Raw genomic sequence first — 18,695 nt, 5'->3', positions numbered from 1 at the left:
GTTTGTGGAAGCTGTGGAGATTCGGAAGGCTTACAACCGACGCTACTGTTTTGTGTGATTTATTTGCTAACTCGACACTTTCAACCAACATACTTCAGGCTGAAAAGAAACAGCCATGGTGACCGTCATACATCGTCTTCCCTTCTACCATCCAAAACTTTCATTGTGCCACCAGACTTTGCGTCCCTTCATCACCCACGGCGTCACACTCTTGCGTAGCTCCCGGCTCATCTCGGCAGGACCGCAGACCAGAATAGCCACACTATCCTGCTGACCCTTTTGGAACGTATCGTTAACGATCTTTTGTAGATCAGGCCTTTTGCTGTTTCGAACGACAGGACGAGTGCTCTGTTGAGATAAGTTGTTCATTTCAACACCAGCTGCGTTGTCGCTGTCATTGGCAACACCCATGTCTCCTGTGAGGAAGAGCTGCACTTGATCGTCGTCGAGAAGAGACTTGCCAGTGGGAGTTGAGGCGGCCCAGGTGGCGTCGCCTGCACTTCGAATGGCCCAAACGAGCTGGACATTCGTGGTTGAGTTCTCAGCTAGAACAGCGTGATAGAGTGGTACAGCAAATGTTGCTCCCACACCACCAGCCACAATGAGTATACGGTTCATACCTGAATTGATGAGGTCATTGAACGTCTTTCCAATAGTACCATAAGGACCCTCAATATTAAGTTCGACCTTCTCAGTCAACCCTCCAGCGTTGGTAGTTGAGGATAGATGGTGCAGACGGTTCGTCATGGGGCCATTTCTTGTGCGTGCGACGAATGTCAACTCACACGTCTCCTGGTTGGTAAATGCCACCGTGAAGGGATTGTAAAGAAACTCGAAGACGAGATAAGGAGCTGAGAATTGCCCAATTCCTGGTCGCGAAGCCGCAGGGACGTTGAGATAGATGTGAGATCCGGGGCGGCTGGCGTACTTGGCAATCTTTGGAGCTGGAAGCTTGGCAGAGACTTTGACGAGACTTGTGCCAGGAATAGCTTCGATGGTAGCGGGAGCTGTGATGGTGGTGATCTTTCGTGCAGCAAGGTCAAGAACGAAGACACCAACGGCCTCGGCAATATAGAACCGTGAGGGCGGTGCATGATAGTAGATTAATGGGGGGATAGCAAAGGCTCCAAAGAGGTGAGCGATGAAGAAGAGTCGGTATGAAGCCTGACGAACGCGAGCCATGGCTGTACCGTTAAGGACATGGAGAACGGTGAAGCCAGCAACACCTGCAAATACAACCGGGGCGAAGAAACGTTTGAACCATATGCCAGATTCTATGAAGAAGATGTTGTATAAGATAGCATGGAGTATGAGCAGGGAGTAGATAATGCGACCAAGCACACGATGATATCGATTGAGATGCTCGTGAGATGAGTGAAGCAGGTATGCGTAAGGGTTGAGCGCTTTGAGAGCCAGGAGATACTGGATAGGCATCTGAGATGTTGCAACGATGCCCACTCGCTTTGTGAGATGGAGATAGTCTGTATTGTCAGCAACAAACCCATACGAATCAGAGACGGACTTTACATACCCTTGCCTGTGCCATGAACGCTCAGGACTAACAGCCATGTTGTCCAAGCAGTACCCAAAACCCATTCATCACGTTGTCCCCAATGACTGCCCATGAATACTATGTCCTCGCCTAGCCACCACTGCACAATGGGTCCTTTCTCTATAAATCTAGAGATCCATCGTTGTCGATTCGCTTTGACGCCTGGTGAACCTGGAACTTGATGATACCCGCTGTTACGGCCCTTGCGCACACGATTGATGAGTCGAATGACGAGAAATAATAGCGCCGGTACGAAAGCAGAGAGATGTGCTATATGTGCGTAGTAGTCGAGGCTCAGGCGACGCTGGTGCTTTTCCTCATCTGTTAGAGTGAGGAACTCATATGGCCAGCCCATCATGAGTTAACTTGCCTTCGGCTGGAATCCGAACAAGGGCTCGCACGGTTTCTGATGAGATAAACCAGGAATATATAAGTCAATTAGCTGAAACTTAGCTACATTCGTGTACTTATTAGGTCCTAGTCGATGAATATAGCAAGAGGACAAGATATGTTGGTCAACAATCTCCAAGGAGGACAGCATGCAAATTGCATCAACCTAATTGGTCGGCGCTTCTGGGCACCCCGATCTACATCCTACCCTACATAATGGCTAACTTACTATAGGGACTTTAGAAGCAAGTAACCAAGCCTGCCAACGGGCAAGGGTGATTCAAATGTGAATTCTTTTACAGCGCAAGCATCGGAATAGGAGAATTTGACTCGAGTCCTCGATTTCCGCATGATGATAGATGATCATGATACTCTTATCTTGTTATTCATGCTTATAAGTAACTTGAACCAAACATTCCTGGTGCGAACTAGTCCATCCCATGACATCCTAATTAGGATCCTGAACAGACCAAACTGCAAAGGAAAGCCCGGAAACCCATCATAACACCAGAGCTCCACTAGCAATGCCAATCGTCAATCTCTTCATCTATCAAGACCGTTGCTGGCGACTCTGCGTCTACGGTCAGTCTTTGTCTCAACATGGCGGGCTCGAATTAAACCGCACAAGGCACATTACAATCCTTCCATATCACAGTGGCTTTATGTTACCCTTGAAATTAAGGCAGAATTCAGCTCTTCGCGTCGTCATGATCAGGTTCGAACTTGGTCTCGCCAAGCATGGGGCCGGGGGATGATGTCATGGCAGTCTGTGTAGCCGGCTGAGGTTGGCTTTGCACTGTTGGACCTGTCGGTCGGTTTGCCTGGCCTGGCTTCTGCGCTGGCAGATTGCTTGTAGCGGCATGTAGTCTCTGATCTAGCGCCCTGAGGGCGATGGCTCTTCTCCTCTCGGCCTCTGCGCGAGCGCCTCCAGGGGCGCTCCGTTGGATCCGGCTGTCGTTTCGGGAGGCGTCTGCCGGTGTGAAAGGCGTACACAACCTCATGGCAACCATCACCAGGAAGATCTGATCGGCGATGGCAGCGACGAATGGCTTTACCGGGCCAGGGAAGAACTCGGCGAATGCAAATGTCTCGCTCGCATCACCACGGAGGGAGGCGTCTTGTGCCGAGTCGAGGTCGGGGAACACAGTCTTGTAGAATCGGAGATAGGTCCAGCTGGTAAGGAATCCAAAGATGGCAAGCCACAGAGCAGCTCTAGTCAGGAGAGGCGTAAGAGAGAGAAAGAAAACAGCGCCGATGTAGATGAGAGGAAATCGAGGAACTCGGAGAGATATGACACCGCGGAAGAGGGTTACGGTATGCGCTGGGACGAGTTGGCTGAAAGCGACAAGGAAAGCAATCTGAACGGGAATGGTTCCAGCAATGACAGTCAGGCTACACAATTATGTCAGTTTCTCTTTATCTAGCATTACGAGCGCAACATAATACATACGTCCAGTTCTCATTACGTGTAAGCGTGAAGCAAAGCACCATAACGCAGAGTGTCAGGAAGTTTGGAACCAGCGATACAATAGCGACAAACTTGGCCAGCTCAGCCGATGACCATGCTCTTTCGAGATATCGTCCTCCGTGGTATATCGTTACAGCAGCAATTCCGAGCGTAAACACATTACTCTCGACAAAAGTTGATGTTATGAACGTCCAGGGATAGATGATAGACAACTGCGGCACCAGAGTCAAGTAGGGAATGACAATGTTTGCGTTGGCGGTCCATTGCCGATATCTTATGGCAGCGCTGAGGATTGACTGGCCTAGTAGAGCAATGAGAAGGATACGCGTAACCGGCGGAATATTTATTCGAGGCGGCATCGTGACTTGGTTATGTAGGTTTCAGGTTCGGATCGGCTCTTATTCCAAACTCGTTGAGGCTATCACAGGTTGGATATGCTGGGCCGTTGGTGCGATATATCGGCAATAGTAACTCGTGATTCGTCAAACAATCCGATGCTTGATAGTGATTCTTTTTGCGCTGTAGCTATTGTCGTAATCGGGAATTTTCGTTGTTGGCGCTGGCCTTTACAAGGTCTTTTATTCTCTTGATTCCCCTTTGATGCCACGAGAACTGAACTGTCCTCTGTAAACTTACCTATCCCTGTGGTTGCCAGCCTCACCACTTTAGGGGACCACCGCCTCTTGTGGCGCACAGCTCGGCTAGGAGCCTAAGGCAGCCACAACTTACAACCCCCATGCAATGTGAAGCCATGCACATGAGCGCCTGATCAGTTAATTTTGATGAGGCCTCTTTCTCCTCATTTACATACGTTGGACCCGAGAGTCTAAAGCGATACTTTGACCATCTTGTGGACTAGCAGTTCAAGTATCAATGTCTATATATATGTTGACTTTACCAGAGAAACTCAATCAAAATTCGACGCGCTTTGAGATCTTCACGAACGCTGGTGCTACAAGCCTCAAGCTTTCAAGATCTGACTGTGGAGACTTTCGTGATGCGGCTGTTCAAGACATTGCTGGTCCAAATCTACTGTATATGAAACAGTTTCATCACTTGAAAATCCACTGATTTATGCAAGCCCTATACTGGATTTCATCCTCCACAGCAAGTTATCGGCTCACTCTCCAGGGGAGGAAAAAGAACTCAGGACCTTGATCCTAAGTGACAAAAAGACGTAGGTAACTTAGTTAATTTAGGATAGGTACCCTTTGCTGAGTTTATCGTAACACCTTCGAGGACTCTGTCAGGACACGCTAACAAATATCTAGACATCCATTCAGCGGAGGGACTCTGATTTGAGACTTTTGTCAGCAAGGAAGACCATTAGGATTGACGTCCTTGATCCACTAACTATTAAGTGCCCACACCTTTTAGCGATAAAGCCACGGTTAGAGTTTGAGATTGAGATTTTGCTGAAAACCTCATTTGTTTCACCTGCTAGCGTTGCATATTCAAGGCCACGCTGAACTCAATAAACCTTGCCTCCGGGAATATCTCTCGATGTTTAGATGCATGGCCATCGAACTCAATATTACTGATGTCGCGCTCTGTACTCCGTACTCCGTATCATCAATATTGGGGAGATGGAGATGCTAAATTCGGTCAAGGTTCGGGGGCCTCGGCAAAGAACAAGATGACGGGTGCCATTCAACGCGACTAATTCTTGATTCATATCTGATTGGTCAACAACGTTTAGATTGTCGATGCTGTTCCCCTGTGCCTCTCGAACAGCCATCAAATGGAGTCGGTGGGGCCTCCCGACTCTGGAATGTCGTGCAGGGCAAAGCAGAGACAGCCACATCTTCCATCTTGCCATGGTCTACTCCGTATTTCGTTGCCGAGGCGAGGGCATTCGAGTCGAATGTCATTCTCAATCTTCAACATACCAACAAAAATGACAGCATCCAAAATTGGGAGCTGCTTGCTCGAGACGCAACCGGAGATTTGTGGTACAAGTACGTATAGCAACGGCTCAGGCCATGTTGCGTTGGTGGAGGGTCCAAGTACCGACGGGAGATGCACAAGGTCAAGCAAGAACCTCGGGAATGTCACGGGAGGCTTGCAACAGGAAAATCACGTGACGACGAGCTATTGAAATGATGGCGTGTTTATACTCGATGAGACCTTCTAGGATGGAGGATATCACGAATATAGGTGGTGGTTATGCTCTTGTCCTGGGCGAGCGAGGGGCTCAAGGACTGAAATCGTCATCAAGTCTGTGCATTGATATGATAAAAACAGAAGAGGGAGAAAGGAAGAGCACGGGACCCTGTCGAAGTCAAAAGGTGCGGATACCCGCCAAGTTCGGAGGTTTGTTGTGGGCTACTGTGCATGTGTGGGTGGAAGCAAGGCGTGCATTCGTGGGCGCTCTCGAGGCAGCAAATTGGGGGGTGTTAAGCTGTACATCCCAGAGATCACAGCTCCGTGTCCTGGGTGACGATGATGAGGTTGTTCAAGTCGCGTCGCCTTTGCGAAACAGTTGAAACCACGATCTTTATTTAAAAAAAAAAAAAGAAAGACTGCTAAGTTGGCGGTTCAAAAAACCCTGGCATGGGCAGCCGCTGGCCCCGGTTGCATGGTGGGCTGGCTGCTTGGCGGCCCCTTTGCGCGAGCTAGAGTATTGCCACGTAATGACGAGAGTTCAGACAGGGCTGTGAGTGAGTGAGAGCACCTTTTTTGCGATAGACGGGACGGGCCAAAACATTCTACATGTAGTTGCAATGTTTCTCTGTACACAGTCGCTGACAACAGTCTTTGTCTCTGTTACACGAGATGTTGCGAGGGTTTTGAGCAGTTGCACAGCTTATGACTGCAGTTTGGAGATGACGCTGGCAACCTGGTCAGCAAGCAATGGAACCGAGCCAAGTCGTGAGCATGCCCTGCAACCTGTAGCCCTGCTTGTCCTCGCAACAGTTGATCAGTGAGTGCGCTCGTCTTTCTCTCTGCCTGCCTGGCGGCTATCGGTGAGCGTAGCGAGTTGTGCATATCATGTCACGCAGAGACAGTTGGATGGATGGATGCTCAGAATGGACTAGATGACATTGGGTGTGGCATCCATGCAGCTTGTCCGTGGTGGCATCTGCCCGTCCGGAGCTGTGGGAGCCAGGCGTGCGGCGTGTAAGCAAGGCAAGCTGCAAGCTGGCAAGCAAGCCGGTGTTTTTGGTGGGCCTATTGATTGTAGGCTTGTCTTGAACCATCCATTCGCCTCCCCAGACTGGTTCGACGGAAGGTTGAGTTGAGTTAAGTTGAGGCGGTGGAGGTGGTGGCGGATATCGTTGAGGGGCTTTTGCTCCATTACTTCGTCGTGCTTCCCAGATGAGAGATTAGGTAGCAACAACGAGCTGCTGCCTCTACCAAGTCGTGACATCGCGAGTCCGGAGACAATGAGGCCAAATTGGACCCGGAATCCCTAGCCCATTGTGACATTACGACCTCGAATTGGAGTGAGTACCGCAGGGGTGAAAGGGATGGGCGGGGGACAGAACCTGACATATGTTCAAGTAGAGGTACATTGATCAAGTCGAGTCTTGAAGCCCTTTACCCAAGCTTCGAGCCTTGAACCTCCCAAGGCCGTACCCCTGTCGTGGCCGATCTGCATCCGTCCGTCTCAGATTTTTGGGAGGAAAGGCGAAATGCATCAGCCCAAGCCCTGAAGCATGGCATGGCATTGAACGCGGGCTAGCCGTGACTAAGGCAGCCGACGTCATATGATTGGGCAAGGATTTAAGAAGCCTCATGCACAAACTGGGGGGGAAATCATTGACGGAACACCATCACACTCGCAGCGGCAGGGGCGTAATCTAATTGATGACGAGCGATAACAGATTTGCTTGGCTGTGTTTTCTGCTGATAGAGGCAGAGCAGAGCAGAGCAGGCAGCAAATGGGCGAAGGGGAAGAGACGAAGCAATCCTTTCCCTGGCTATGACCTGTTGGTTGGTTGCCCCTCGTTGTCAGTCAAGTCACTCTCGAGTGTCATCCTCCAACAAGGGGCATGATCTTCGAAACCTTGCCATTCTCGTGGACGGACGCTTGCTTCTGTTGAAGACGAACCTAACGATGATGGAATGGCCAACAACTGAACAGACCAGACCAAGCCTGGCCAGGACAGGGGATATCTACCGTTGTCTTCAATGTGTGGCACGGTCATGGCTAGAAGCAGGGGGTGCGTGCTGTTATTTCAGTCATCAATCATCTTGGAGGTTACATTTCACCATCAATATCCGCCATGGCCCAAACGGGTTCAAGGACCTTCAAATGCTCACAGCAAACCCCTGCTTGCCCAAGCATTCAAGGTCCACAATCCGCAGGTCCACGACCCATGCTCAGCGAATCGATTGGCTGCCACTCCACCATCTTCAAAGTACCGATACCTTTAGCAGCGCGCCAGGCATGGGTGTCACTGTGTTTCTCCTCTAAAATAGAGAACGACTTTGTTGGAGAGTCCAGTTCTGTCTGTTTTTCCATCCTTCGACCTGGCGTTCGCTAGCGCCTGTCCCATTTCAAGCCCGCCGTTCAGTGGGTTAGCTCCCTTGCACCCAAAAGCATCTCGGTAATACGTGAGTTTAGTGTGTTGTGCGTACCACTTGGACGTTTTGTGCTTTCTGGTCGTCATCCCGCTATTTGTCGAGAGTAGATGCCACGAGCAGCCAGTCTTGTCCGAGCACGCTGTTTACCGTTGCTCTGCTTATCAGCCTCCCTGGTCTGGTATCACCTCACTGGAAGTCTTGGGGCTATTCGTGGATCGAACGAATTGGATGGTTCTGTTGTACCTGCAAACTGCCCCCCCAGTCAGCCCCGTGCCTAGCTCCCCGTAAAGGCCCCGTAGCTCCAGTGTGAGCAATGTCGCTTTATCCTTGGCGTTTTAAGGGTACCTCGACAAGGTATCCGTACCCTTCCTAGCCTTCCAGTCCATCCAATGCATCAATGAATCCTTGCACCACCCCAACTAATTCGAGCTAGCAGAAACGGGGAGAGAGCCACAGGCAGAACGACCTGATCCTGTACTAGCTTGGCTGTGCCTGTTAGGGACCTTGCACAAGAGCAGAAGCATTGATTGAATCTCGGGCTGGGCTGGGACGGGAGTGACCTAAGGTACAGCACAGTACAGGGGCGGTAGAGGTAGAGGAGGGAGGTACGTACCCACTCATCACCGCCCCGACTGGAACCTTGAATTTCATCTTTCTTTTGCATCTTCACTTACCTTTCCTCGGACAAACCCCATAAACAACATCGAATAATTCAGCATCGCCCTCGAGAATAGGTTGGCTTCACGGGAGCCTGCCGATTGCTGTCTTGAACTACTCTTCACATCGTCAACTGCGACCCTTCAGCGACTCTGCGCCTTTTGCGGCGCTCTCTGGGACCATGGTCGCTAAGGAATTCCTCGACTCGGATAGAGTCAACTTTCTTGTTTGGAGGTTCGTCACTACTTCGCGTACTCGACTCACAATCACCGCGCCTAGTCGCCTTCTCGCCCTCACCCTTTCTCCCTACCTCTGGACCTTTTTGCTGACCATGAATTTCTGCGCGCCCACAGATTTCTTCTTGAAGGCAGTATGTATTACGTCTGCGCGCTCAAGGCGCCACAGCACAGCTAAACTAACCACACTCGCCCACAGATTATCGAGAGACTGCTGCCAAATTCCAAAAGGAGTGGCACGTCAAGCAACCTCACAGAGAATTCGCCTTTGCGCCTCACGTCAAGAGCCATGCATTAGTTTCGGTGATTAATCGTGGCCTTGTTTACCACGCGCTTGAGCGTGAGCATTTACGAAAACTGGTAAGTAATCTTTTTGGGGAATCACTGCGAATCTATCGAGAGTTTCGGCGTTGCGCCTGTTCCCCCCACCCATTAAGGCGAGGTGGGCTGTATTCATGACAAGGCCATATTTCCAAAACGGTCAGAGGCTGACAAAATTCACCACATGCAGCTGCCTCAGGATGCAGCAGCGGATGCAGCCGACTCGCTGCGGATGGGCATTTTTGGACCTCTGGACGCGCACTCACAAGGAAGAATTGACGCAGATGAAGAGGAAGATGCGGAAGGAGAGGACATCATCGAAGAGGAGGTTTCAAGGAAACGTGCCCCTCAGCAATTATCAAATGTGTCGCCAGCAAAGCGACAACGGTTAAGCAATGGATTGGAGAATGGCGCCGATGCATCGGCTACAGCAACGGTGCCAGCATCAGCATCAGCACCAACGGCAACAACAGCAACAGGAACGGATCCCAACGTAGCAGCACCGGCACCAGTAACGACACCTATGGAAATTGACAACCACCCTGATAACCATGCATATCCTTCACCTCTAGAGGGTGAGCAAGCGCCAGAGCCAATGGTGCGGACTGACGGCCCTGAACAGGGTACCCAGGTAGACAAGGTCGAGGAGCTGGCTCCAGAGACGACCTTCATCCGCTTGGTATACGATGGCCAGAACCAAATTCAGGGAGACCGAGGCGCTACGCCATCACCTTCCTCACCCTCTGGGCAAGATAATGCTCCCATCCTTTTGCGATGCGAGTGGAACCCAAGAGATCCGTCCATCCTCGCGGCTGGTGGCACCGATGCGCTAGCCCGTGTTTGGACTGTCCCTCGCGCGGGCCCCATCGAGCCGGGACAAGATCACGTGTCACTACAAGGTCACTCCCTTATCGATCGTGATGTGCCCCGCGATACCATAACGACGGCCATGTCGTGGACCAGCGATGGCGCTGCAATTGCAGTAGCCACAGACTCGAGGAACCATGCCTCGATCAATGTGTGGTCCGCTGAAGGCGCACATTTGCAGTCGATGGAATTATCGGAGCCTCCAATCATCAAGATGCTATGGAACCCTAACAACACAGCTCTACTAGCCATTTCCCCGGACAAGGGTGGTACTCTTATTACCGTTCACTACCCGCCCGCTGGAAACTCTCTTTCATATGTCCTCCCGGACCACAATATTGATGCTACACCTTTTGATGCCGCCTGGACTGGAGAAGCGGAATTCTTGCTGTGTGGTGGCGACCTAATGCTATGCCTCCAATGCACAGATACAACGATAGTGCAGGCCAGGAAATTTGAGACCAAGGAAGACGATATATTTTCCCAGGTTCTTTTTGACGGACGTTCGCGACTAGCCGCTACGTCCAGCGACAAAGGCACACTTGATGTAAGGATATACTGGAGAGTAATTTATCGAAAAGACATGCTGACTAGTATAGCTGTGGGATGAGAGTGGTCATCGAAGGTCCATCTCTGCTCACCAAGGCACCATTACTGCGATGCAATGGCAGCCTCTGCCCGAAAACCAACCTGGACCTGACGATGAGCGTTTAATTGCGACTGGAGGAGACGACTGTGCGATCCTTATCTGGAATGCTCGAATGCCCGAAAGCAAGCCCAAGTGCTTCTTGACCATGGATTCACCAATTATGAGGCTTGCTTTCACGCCAGATGGTGCATTCATCGCGGGCGCGACAGCAACTCAGATTTTGATATGGAAAGTTGGAAGTTACGCTGTGCCACGAGCAAGCTGGAGTCGACCGGTGCATCCGGGGTGGCTCAGCCCCAAGGCCAGTGCCGAGACGGACGAAGAAGACGAGCACTGCTTGTGCTGGGATGCTGAAGGCCATAAATTGGCCTATGGCTCCAATAGTAGGGTGAGTCACAGGACATTACCATGTGTCTAGTTGCACTTTTTGCTAACACTTGAAAAGCTTGCCATCATCAACTTTCGAAGATGACGACTACACCAAAAATGATTACGTCTGCGACATTAATAGGATCTAGATGTGCGCCTCATGCAAAGCCGCTACAAGAAAAGGCGAATTGTTCAGGCACGTCTTAGGAAGACAGTCTAATAGACTGTGATGCGATCGGGCATGGTCGGAAGCCCTTAATGTCTATTTTCGCTTGGACATAGTTGGTGGAACCATTTGTACGAAACTGCGAGCTCGCGAAAGCTCTTCCTTGTATAACACGACGACGAACTACGGCTGGCTGGTCACGGGGGTGGAAATCAAACTCCCTGATTGGCACATACACAACACTATCTGGGCACCTCTCTACGCACGAATTCTTTGTTGAATGAAGGAACATGGATAGAGGTTATAGGAGTACAAACGACATTGCTTTCATCGCATTACGTTGGTTTTCTTTGTCTTTTTTTGTTTATTTCTGGAACCAGGGGTTTTGAGGGCGGGCTGGGTTACCATGGGAGGTGGAGGCATACGAAAGGCAGGCAAAGTACTGGGGATGCGGTCTGATATGAGATTTGGGTTCTTGGGGAGCATCATACCCAGTCTCCACGGTGTTATTGTTTTTGGGGGGGCTTTCTGCATTATTTGTACGATTATATACCATCTGGGGTGATGAAACGGCGCAGAAAAACACAAGAGGCTTGTTTTTACGTATAAGGAGTTGAGGTTGGTTCTAGCCAAACCGAAGATGTCAGTAAAGCAATAGTTTCAAAGAGAGTAATGAACGTTGTGACGTATCGCCGCCAATTACAACGAGTGAAAAGGGGGCTCGAATGGGAGGGAAGAGGAGTACTAGCATATACATATCAGGCCAGCAGCAAGGTGGCCTACATTAGTAGGTAACTTGCAGTTTGTTGACTCGATACCCAGATGGGGGACAAGGGAATGGTGTAAAGATAGACGGAAGAGATGCACTCGAGACTTGACAGTGATAGGGTATAGATACGAGGGGCCATAGCGTCGGGAAACATTCAGGTTTCTTCTGGACCATGAGGGCCTGACCAAGGCCAATCGGATCTGAAGCACAGTACAGTAGAGTTGTTGAGGCTCAGCACAACAGGGAGTCTCACCTGCAATGTACTGTACTGTAGTCGTCTATCAGGTAACCGAGGATCTCATGGCCCTCTCAGCGACTCTTCTAACGTAGTCATTTGTGACAGAAGGTCGTGATTGGAGGCTGAATTGCAGACTGAGACACCATGCACTGTTTGCCTTGCATGTCTCAGCCTCAGCTGCAGATCACAAAGTATATAATGCAGTATCATAGATGAGAGAGAGAGAGAGAACAGGCTATTGTGTGTGTGTTGTGTTTTTGGGGGCGTTTGACTTTGGTCTTTGGCAATCGTCGTGTTTATCTGATGACTGCGAAGGATCATGGAAATGTTGTAGAGTAAATAGACGTACGTGTACATGTCTTGATGATTCTCTATCGTGTGAGATGGTGTCTCTCTCACATCTTAGACCGGGGCATCACCGAGTCACTCACTCACTGTGAGATTAGTGCTTTTCTACCGTCGATAGATGGTCTCGCCCCCCCCCCCCAAAAAAATACTCCGTCCCCACAAAGGTTTGGTTTGTTCGCCCGGTTTTCTATTTCCCTTCGAGGCCATGTGCATTTGCATGTTCCCTGCATTAGCTCTGTATTTGTATGTATTTCTCTCTTGTTTCCTCTCTGCGTGTCTCCCGTCTCTTGGAGGTTTATGTAAGTGACGTGCGCCCCACTTCCATTGGAGGGGTTGGTTTCCTTTTCAAGCCCAGGTCAGGCAGGGCCCTTGTCTCTCTCGCTTGTCATTGGGAGTTTATGAGTTGAGCTGTGTTGGATGTGAATGAAGCTGAATGACTCGGGAAGTCATCAATCACTTTTCCCTTTTCTTTTTCTTTCTCTTTCTATCCTTCTCTCATTATTTATAACGAGAATCTGTTCATCTTCCCTGGAGCACCTTCATCTTCAACCCCGAATACATCTTCAGCACTATCCTCAGAAGCAAAACAAACTCTCTTATCAACTCTCTTCCTACTACCACCAACCAACCAACCTCTACCAAAAAAATCATCCACAACACAATGTCTTCATCAACGCAACACCATCAATCAAATCGCTCATCAGGATGGACGGAACAAATGCGCGATAGGCAAGCCCGCGGTAAAAACCCATACAGCGAAGAAAGCGACGTGAGCGATGGCGAACCAAGTCATCTTGGACCGCAATATCGTGCTTCGGCTGCACGGCCTTGCACCGCCGACACTGATTCCTGCAGCCCCATGTTTGAAACACACATAGAGAGAGAACGGAGAGGGGAGGCCTTGTATATTCTGGATAACCATGCGGCTCTCATGGCACATGCGCAGGCGACCGGCGACGTATGTATCACCACCGCTTTGATATTAAAATGCTAGTCGTGCTAAACCATCGTGTACAGAGCATCGCCGGTCAACGGCTTCGATTCATGCGCCAACTATGTGGCTTCGAGGACAAGCACGACGACAATGGCACGGCGAGGAGTAAGCAGAATCGCCGGGTCAGTGATAAAATCTCTCGATAGTACAGAGTTCTCGTCCTAGGAAGAGGGAAGACTGCCCTTGGTGAAATAGGGATCTTTTAGCAAAACCATCCCAAGCCCTCTATAACGAATCATGATTTTCAAATAATAGAATTAAACAACCCCGTATTTGCTTATCTATGCTGCTGTAGTGAATGTTCACTGTTATAGGAATCACATTGTGGTTCAAAACTCTGGTCAAAGCACATGAAATCGAATAAATTGTGGCATTTTGCCTCTTCTAAATGTCGTTATAGTCTCGTGCTAATATCTAACTTAACATAGACGTGTATGCGTGTATCGCTGTGTATGTGAATGTGTCTGCTCCTTATGCATTTGTCCACCAACTGTCCCATGAGTACTTCTCCGAATCCGCCGTCATTGTATGTCCTGGTTCGCTTATCAACAAGTTGAAAACAAATGTCAAGATGCATGTGCGGAAGCGCAAATGCATTCCGTACAATAAAGACTACACGAGAGAGATACAATGTTCAAACCAATTGTGTCCAGAAAGAAAACGCCGGCAAATGCTGTATCGGGACATGGCAAGCCCGCCCCTTTGTATCGAACACAGAGGAAAGAAAAAGAAAAAGAAGGAAGAAAAAGTCTAAGCATATCTCATACTGCGCGTCCTCTGTTGCTGCCAGCCATTGTTGTTATCAATTGGGGCGTACATGTAGGGGCCTTGTTGGTTTGGAGCAGGGCCCCGAGGATATCCTGGCCACGCACCCATGGCTGGCTGTTTGGCTGCCCTGCGGCGAGCTATGCGTCGCTTAATACAGCTAAAGCAGCAGCAAGAGATGGACAGGAGGAGGAGCGCAGCAAGAACGCAACCCACGGGGATGGCAATATTCTTGTTGTTCTTGAACCAGTTCTCAATCTCCTTCCACGTCGAAGCGCCCTCGCAGCTACCATTCTGACATCGACCGCCGCCGCCACAAGGTGTACCGTCGAGGAAGTTTTGGTTTCGCTGCGTACAGAAGCCATCGCCCGACGCCTGGCAAGACAAGAGACAGCTGTTGGTACATGCCTTCACATTGGAGGATGTCGTATTTTGATAGTTTGCTCGGCACTGCTCATCTCGCGATGTGCACTGACCAGATGCGCACTGGAGGCTATCACCACAGTCTGTGCCATCGTCGCTGTGTTTGTCCTTGGGGCATGTCGCGCTGCTTCCCGTGCACTTCTCCTCGGGATCGCAAGGACCTGTGCTCGATCGACAAACAGTACCTGAAGATGCGAACTTGCATTTATCCGTGCAGCACTCTTCGTTCGAGTTATCGCACTCAGCCTGACCCTTGAATTTGCATGTCTTTGCGTCACAGCAAGGATTATCGCCACAGCTGTCCTCGCCGCCGCAGTCGCAATCTTCGCCTTCTTCGACAATTCCGTTACCACACTGCTGGCCCGAGATGGTCTTGATGTTTCTGTTATCAGTGAGGCATTCCGTATTGACATTACGTTTGAAACCTGAGCAGATGTTTCCAATGGTGCAAGGAGAGAATTCACTGATTCCTTCCTTGGAGGATGGGTTCATGATGTAGTCACCCTGAGCATCACACGAACTCTTGCTCAAGGGGCAGCACGACTGCGCATCGGACGAGACTGGACAAGTCTGGGAAGTGCAATCATGGACGGCACCAAAAGTATGTCCTGTCTCGTGAGCAAATACCTGCCATTCTGCCGAAGTCTTGACGACCACGTTGGCACCAGCAACCGTCTCGTTACGACCTCCAGTGTTGGAGTTGGCTGAGGCTCCAGGGCGGCAGAGCTGACCCAGCCATGCAAGGCCAACGGCAGAGTCGGTGTTGCAAGTGCTCAGAAGAGTCCAGTAGGCGTTGCTGTCTTCATTCTGACCGCGCCAGGCGGAAAACAAGTTGAGGCGATCGGACAAGTCGACACTGCTGGAACACTTCTGATTCCAAGCAGCTGTATCCGATGGACTTCCAGGGCATGACCCGTCACTGATGGTGAGGTTCTGGATACCCAGCGTAATGTTGAAGCTCTTTTCGTAAACTTCGGAGGCATCGTTGACCATTCTGATGACATTTTTCCTCAAGGCTTCAGTAGAGTTAAACGTGGAGGTGTATCCACAGTCAGTTGCGATTCCTAGGAGGGCGACCCTTCTGCTAGTTGGACAGCCGCTCACAGAGCCAATTGTAGACTCAAGGTCAACACTCGAACCGTCATTCCCTGTGCCTGTGTCGATAGATTGGCGACCGAAAAGAAATTTGGTGTTTGCCGCGCCAAAAGTGTCAAAGTCTTGGAGCTCATGAAACTTGCTGTTGAAACCCAATGTGTCAGAGTCACAGAGTGCAGCCGAAGCCCCACGCCTTTTGAGCTCAGTAGGATTAAAAGAAATGATATCCGAGTCCCGCCAGACAACCATAACATCGTCCCGAGCCTCTGATGCTGACAGAATAGGGTCGTCTTCGTGTCGAACTTGCTGGTAGTTCGTGCCGGTATGGATATGGTGATGGTTGCCGTCAATACGCAGAGTGCCCTCAAAAACAGGTTCCTCTCCATCTCGATGCATTGTTATCCTTGCCCAGCCAGAATTTGTCCAACCTTCCCTTCCGACTCGCTGAATAAACACATTTCCCTTGAATACTTTTTCGTCCTCTCGGTTTACTGTCTCGACAGATCGCACGGCACCGTTTGCGCCAATGTGAGTAATAGCGAAGTTCTCGTGTAGAATGTCGTGGTTCGGTTCGAGCTTGAGGCGTATTTTTTGTTGTCCATTGTGCAGTGAGAATAGGAGATCAAAGTGCGAGTCGGCGCGTATACGGTGTGATGGTGTGTTGATTACGGGCTCATCGATGAAAGATATATAGTTAACGGCGTTGCGCTTTACTGAGCTCGCTGTTTTGAGGATATTAGAAGACTGTTCCAAACTACAAGGTAGATTTCAAGTGCTGAGCATACCTAGCGAGGTTTCAAAGAACAAAGCCACACCCGCGATAGCGGTCGCAATTGACCGCAATGATACCATGGTGTTTATCGGACCTCGAACGGTCCTGGGAGAGAAACGGCGGCGCGCCGATTTTGAGAGATATCACTGCAAGGCCATACAGTAACACAGAAGAAACTGTCTAGTGAAGGGGAACGGAAGTTGTAAGGTGAGATGTAATCAAGGTGAGACGAAGATCGTCAGACGGAGCGGCCGAAAATAGAGTCGGAAGGATGACGGAAGTTATTGGGAACGTCAAAGGAGAATGTGGAGAAAGAAGTCAGGGTGCAAGTATTGGATCTCGAGGTAGAACAAAGAGGATAGATAGTACAAAGGAGGAGGAGAGGGGAAGAAGGGGAAGAAGAAGGGATTCGAAACGATTAATCGCGAAGCATGATGAGCATTGAGATCTGAATAATACAGTACGGGATGGATATTTCAGCTCACTCCAGTCCCATTTTAGGGAGTTGGAAAGGCAAAACAGAGTGTGGCGGAGGGTGCTTAGAGCCAGCCTGTTGGCTGTTGGCTGTTGGGTTAGGTTAGATCCTTCTAACGCCGTTGGCTTTTGCCTCACGCCAAGGGTTCCAAGGTTCCCGAGGGCTGGGGTGTGGGTGCTGGAGGGACAACCAAGTCTCTTGGCCAGCGAATCATGAGCCAGAGGCCGCGCGGTTCTCCCACTGCATAGCCTCCCAAACAGCAAGCGTCACACTTGTCAGCCATACCTAGACTAACTTCCATTAGCAACTGTCAACTTTGCCCGTGAACCTCATCTCAGAGTTGCTTGTTATGAAACTCAATGGCAACGGATGTTGACATATCCATCTTTCAGGCTTGGCAACAGAATTTGATAACCCTGGTATCCAGAATACATACAGATCAACAACTCCGACTAATAATACCTGCAGTCCTGAGTCCGTCCATCTGATTACAGGCGGCCTCCCAAAGCCTCACCGGGGCATCCGACCGAGGTCAATATGTTTCGCCCTCGTATCTTTTCATCCAACCATTTACAATCCTGGACTACCTTATACTAACTAGACTAATCTTCCCCGCTGCTAGTCATTTATGTCTTCAAGTTTCTTGGCATTGACGAGTTGATATTCATTATTATGGGACATAAGAGGTGTTGATGACAGACTTTATTACCCAGATAAACAATAGTTAGACCCTGCTGCCACGTTGTTGCTACTTTATCGGGCTGTCCCAAGATTTCTTATAAAACGCACACCGTAGCTGAAAAGGCTTGTTTTACAACGATGTCACGATATTACGATATCCTCAGAGAAACTGAATTTAGATCATTCACCTTATTAGGTACGGAGTATACGAGCCAAATACTCAAGTCGGCCCCTCAACTTTACGCAGCCTCCAGTCAGCGGGAAATAAAAACCACCCACTCTCAAAACTATCCCATCCTTGCAACTCATATTTACCTACAGTACACACACCAACAGCCCCCAAAAACGATGACGACTTTATCACCCTTGGCACTCCAGCGGGACCATCTATTGGCGCCTTTGCCTCGTGGAGCTGGTTGATATCTCTGCAACTGTGAAAACCGTTCAAGTCCTTTCTCGTTCTAGACCTCCCGTAGTTCCACGCGGCGGCCCAGAAATACTGAAGCTTAAATATTGGAATGTCGTTAAAAAAATTATCGTGACTGTTTGCTCTTTTGCTTCATCCCACTTGATATCCCACTTCGGACATGTGTCCACGCGTCCTTTGAAAGCTGGCGCAGTAGCCTGTTTTTCTTTATCCAAATCTCCTACAAGTCAATCTCGATAGAAGGAAACATCCAGCCATTCAAAGACAGATTCGTGCAGAACCTTGTTTTGACATCAATCACTTGCTGTGGTCACAGTTAGCTTCTTCTGACACCACTACCCTGCATCACCAACGTCATTGATGTCTTAACCAATGTTTCATTATTGGACTTTCTTTTTGCCTTGCTAGCTTAAAAAATATGAGAGAAAAATCAGACCGCACTGCTCATAAATCAACCTCGTAAAAATTGGTTCCCAAGCCATCAAGATCCTCTTCCAGGTCGT

At 49.7% G+C, this 18,695-nt stretch overlaps 5 protein-coding genes across 5 annotated transcripts; 2 read left to right on the top strand and 3 right to left on the bottom strand.

Moving 5' to 3' along the window:
* Window positions 1-144: 144 nt before the first annotated feature.
* Window positions 145-1,907, bottom strand: FTJAE_5111 (ferric cupric reductase transmembrane component 2; the record flags this gene model as incomplete). The annotated part of the gene is made up of 2 exons (XM_037351586.1): window positions 145-1,481; window positions 1,532-1,907. The coding sequence occupies 2 exons, from the start codon at window positions 1,905-1,907 to the stop codon at window positions 145-147; spliced, it is 1,713 nt and encodes a 570-aa protein (XP_037207796.1).
* Window positions 1,908-2,631: 724 nt separating this feature from the next.
* FTJAE_5110 (PL6) lies at window positions 2,632-3,769 on the bottom strand (the record flags this gene model as incomplete). Its single annotated transcript, XM_037351585.1, has 2 exons — window positions 2,632-3,334; window positions 3,393-3,769. 2 exons carry the CDS (start codon window positions 3,767-3,769, stop codon window positions 2,632-2,634), a joined length of 1,080 nt encoding a protein of 359 aa, XP_037207795.1.
* A 5,009-nt stretch (window positions 3,770-8,778) lies between these two features.
* Window positions 8,779-11,142, top strand: FTJAE_5109 (nuclear receptor co-repressor HDAC3 complex subunit TBLR1; the record flags this gene model as incomplete). Its single annotated transcript, XM_037351583.1, has 5 exons — window positions 8,779-8,971; window positions 9,033-9,193; window positions 9,345-10,568; window positions 10,621-11,058; window positions 11,116-11,142. 5 exons carry the CDS (start codon window positions 8,779-8,781, stop codon window positions 11,140-11,142), a joined length of 2,043 nt encoding a protein of 680 aa, XP_037207794.1.
* A 2,079-nt stretch (window positions 11,143-13,221) lies between these two features.
* FTJAE_5108 (uncharacterized protein) lies at window positions 13,222-13,700 on the top strand (the record flags this gene model as incomplete). Its single annotated transcript, XM_037351582.1, has 2 exons — window positions 13,222-13,518; window positions 13,578-13,700. 2 exons carry the CDS (start codon window positions 13,222-13,224, stop codon window positions 13,698-13,700), a joined length of 420 nt encoding a protein of 139 aa, XP_037207793.1.
* Window positions 13,701-14,304: 604 nt separating this feature from the next.
* On the bottom strand, window positions 14,305-16,689 carry FTJAE_5107 (Disintegrin and metallo ase domain protein; the record flags this gene model as incomplete). Its single annotated transcript, XM_037351581.1, has 2 exons — window positions 14,305-16,559; window positions 16,623-16,689. The coding sequence occupies 2 exons, from the start codon at window positions 16,687-16,689 to the stop codon at window positions 14,305-14,307; spliced, it is 2,322 nt and encodes a 773-aa protein (XP_037207792.1).
* Between the last annotated feature and the right edge of the window lie 2,006 nt (window positions 16,690-18,695).

The sequence above is a fragment of the Fusarium tjaetaba genome (genome assembly GCF_013396195.1).
Source record: "Fusarium tjaetaba strain NRRL 66243 chromosome Unknown NRRL66243_c0000096, whole genome shotgun sequence".
NCBI classification, from domain to species: domain Eukaryota; kingdom Fungi; phylum Ascomycota; class Sordariomycetes; order Hypocreales; family Nectriaceae; genus Fusarium; species Fusarium tjaetaba.
The sequence above is the reverse complement of the archived record's forward strand: the minus strand, read 5'-3'. Positions and strand labels throughout refer to the sequence as shown.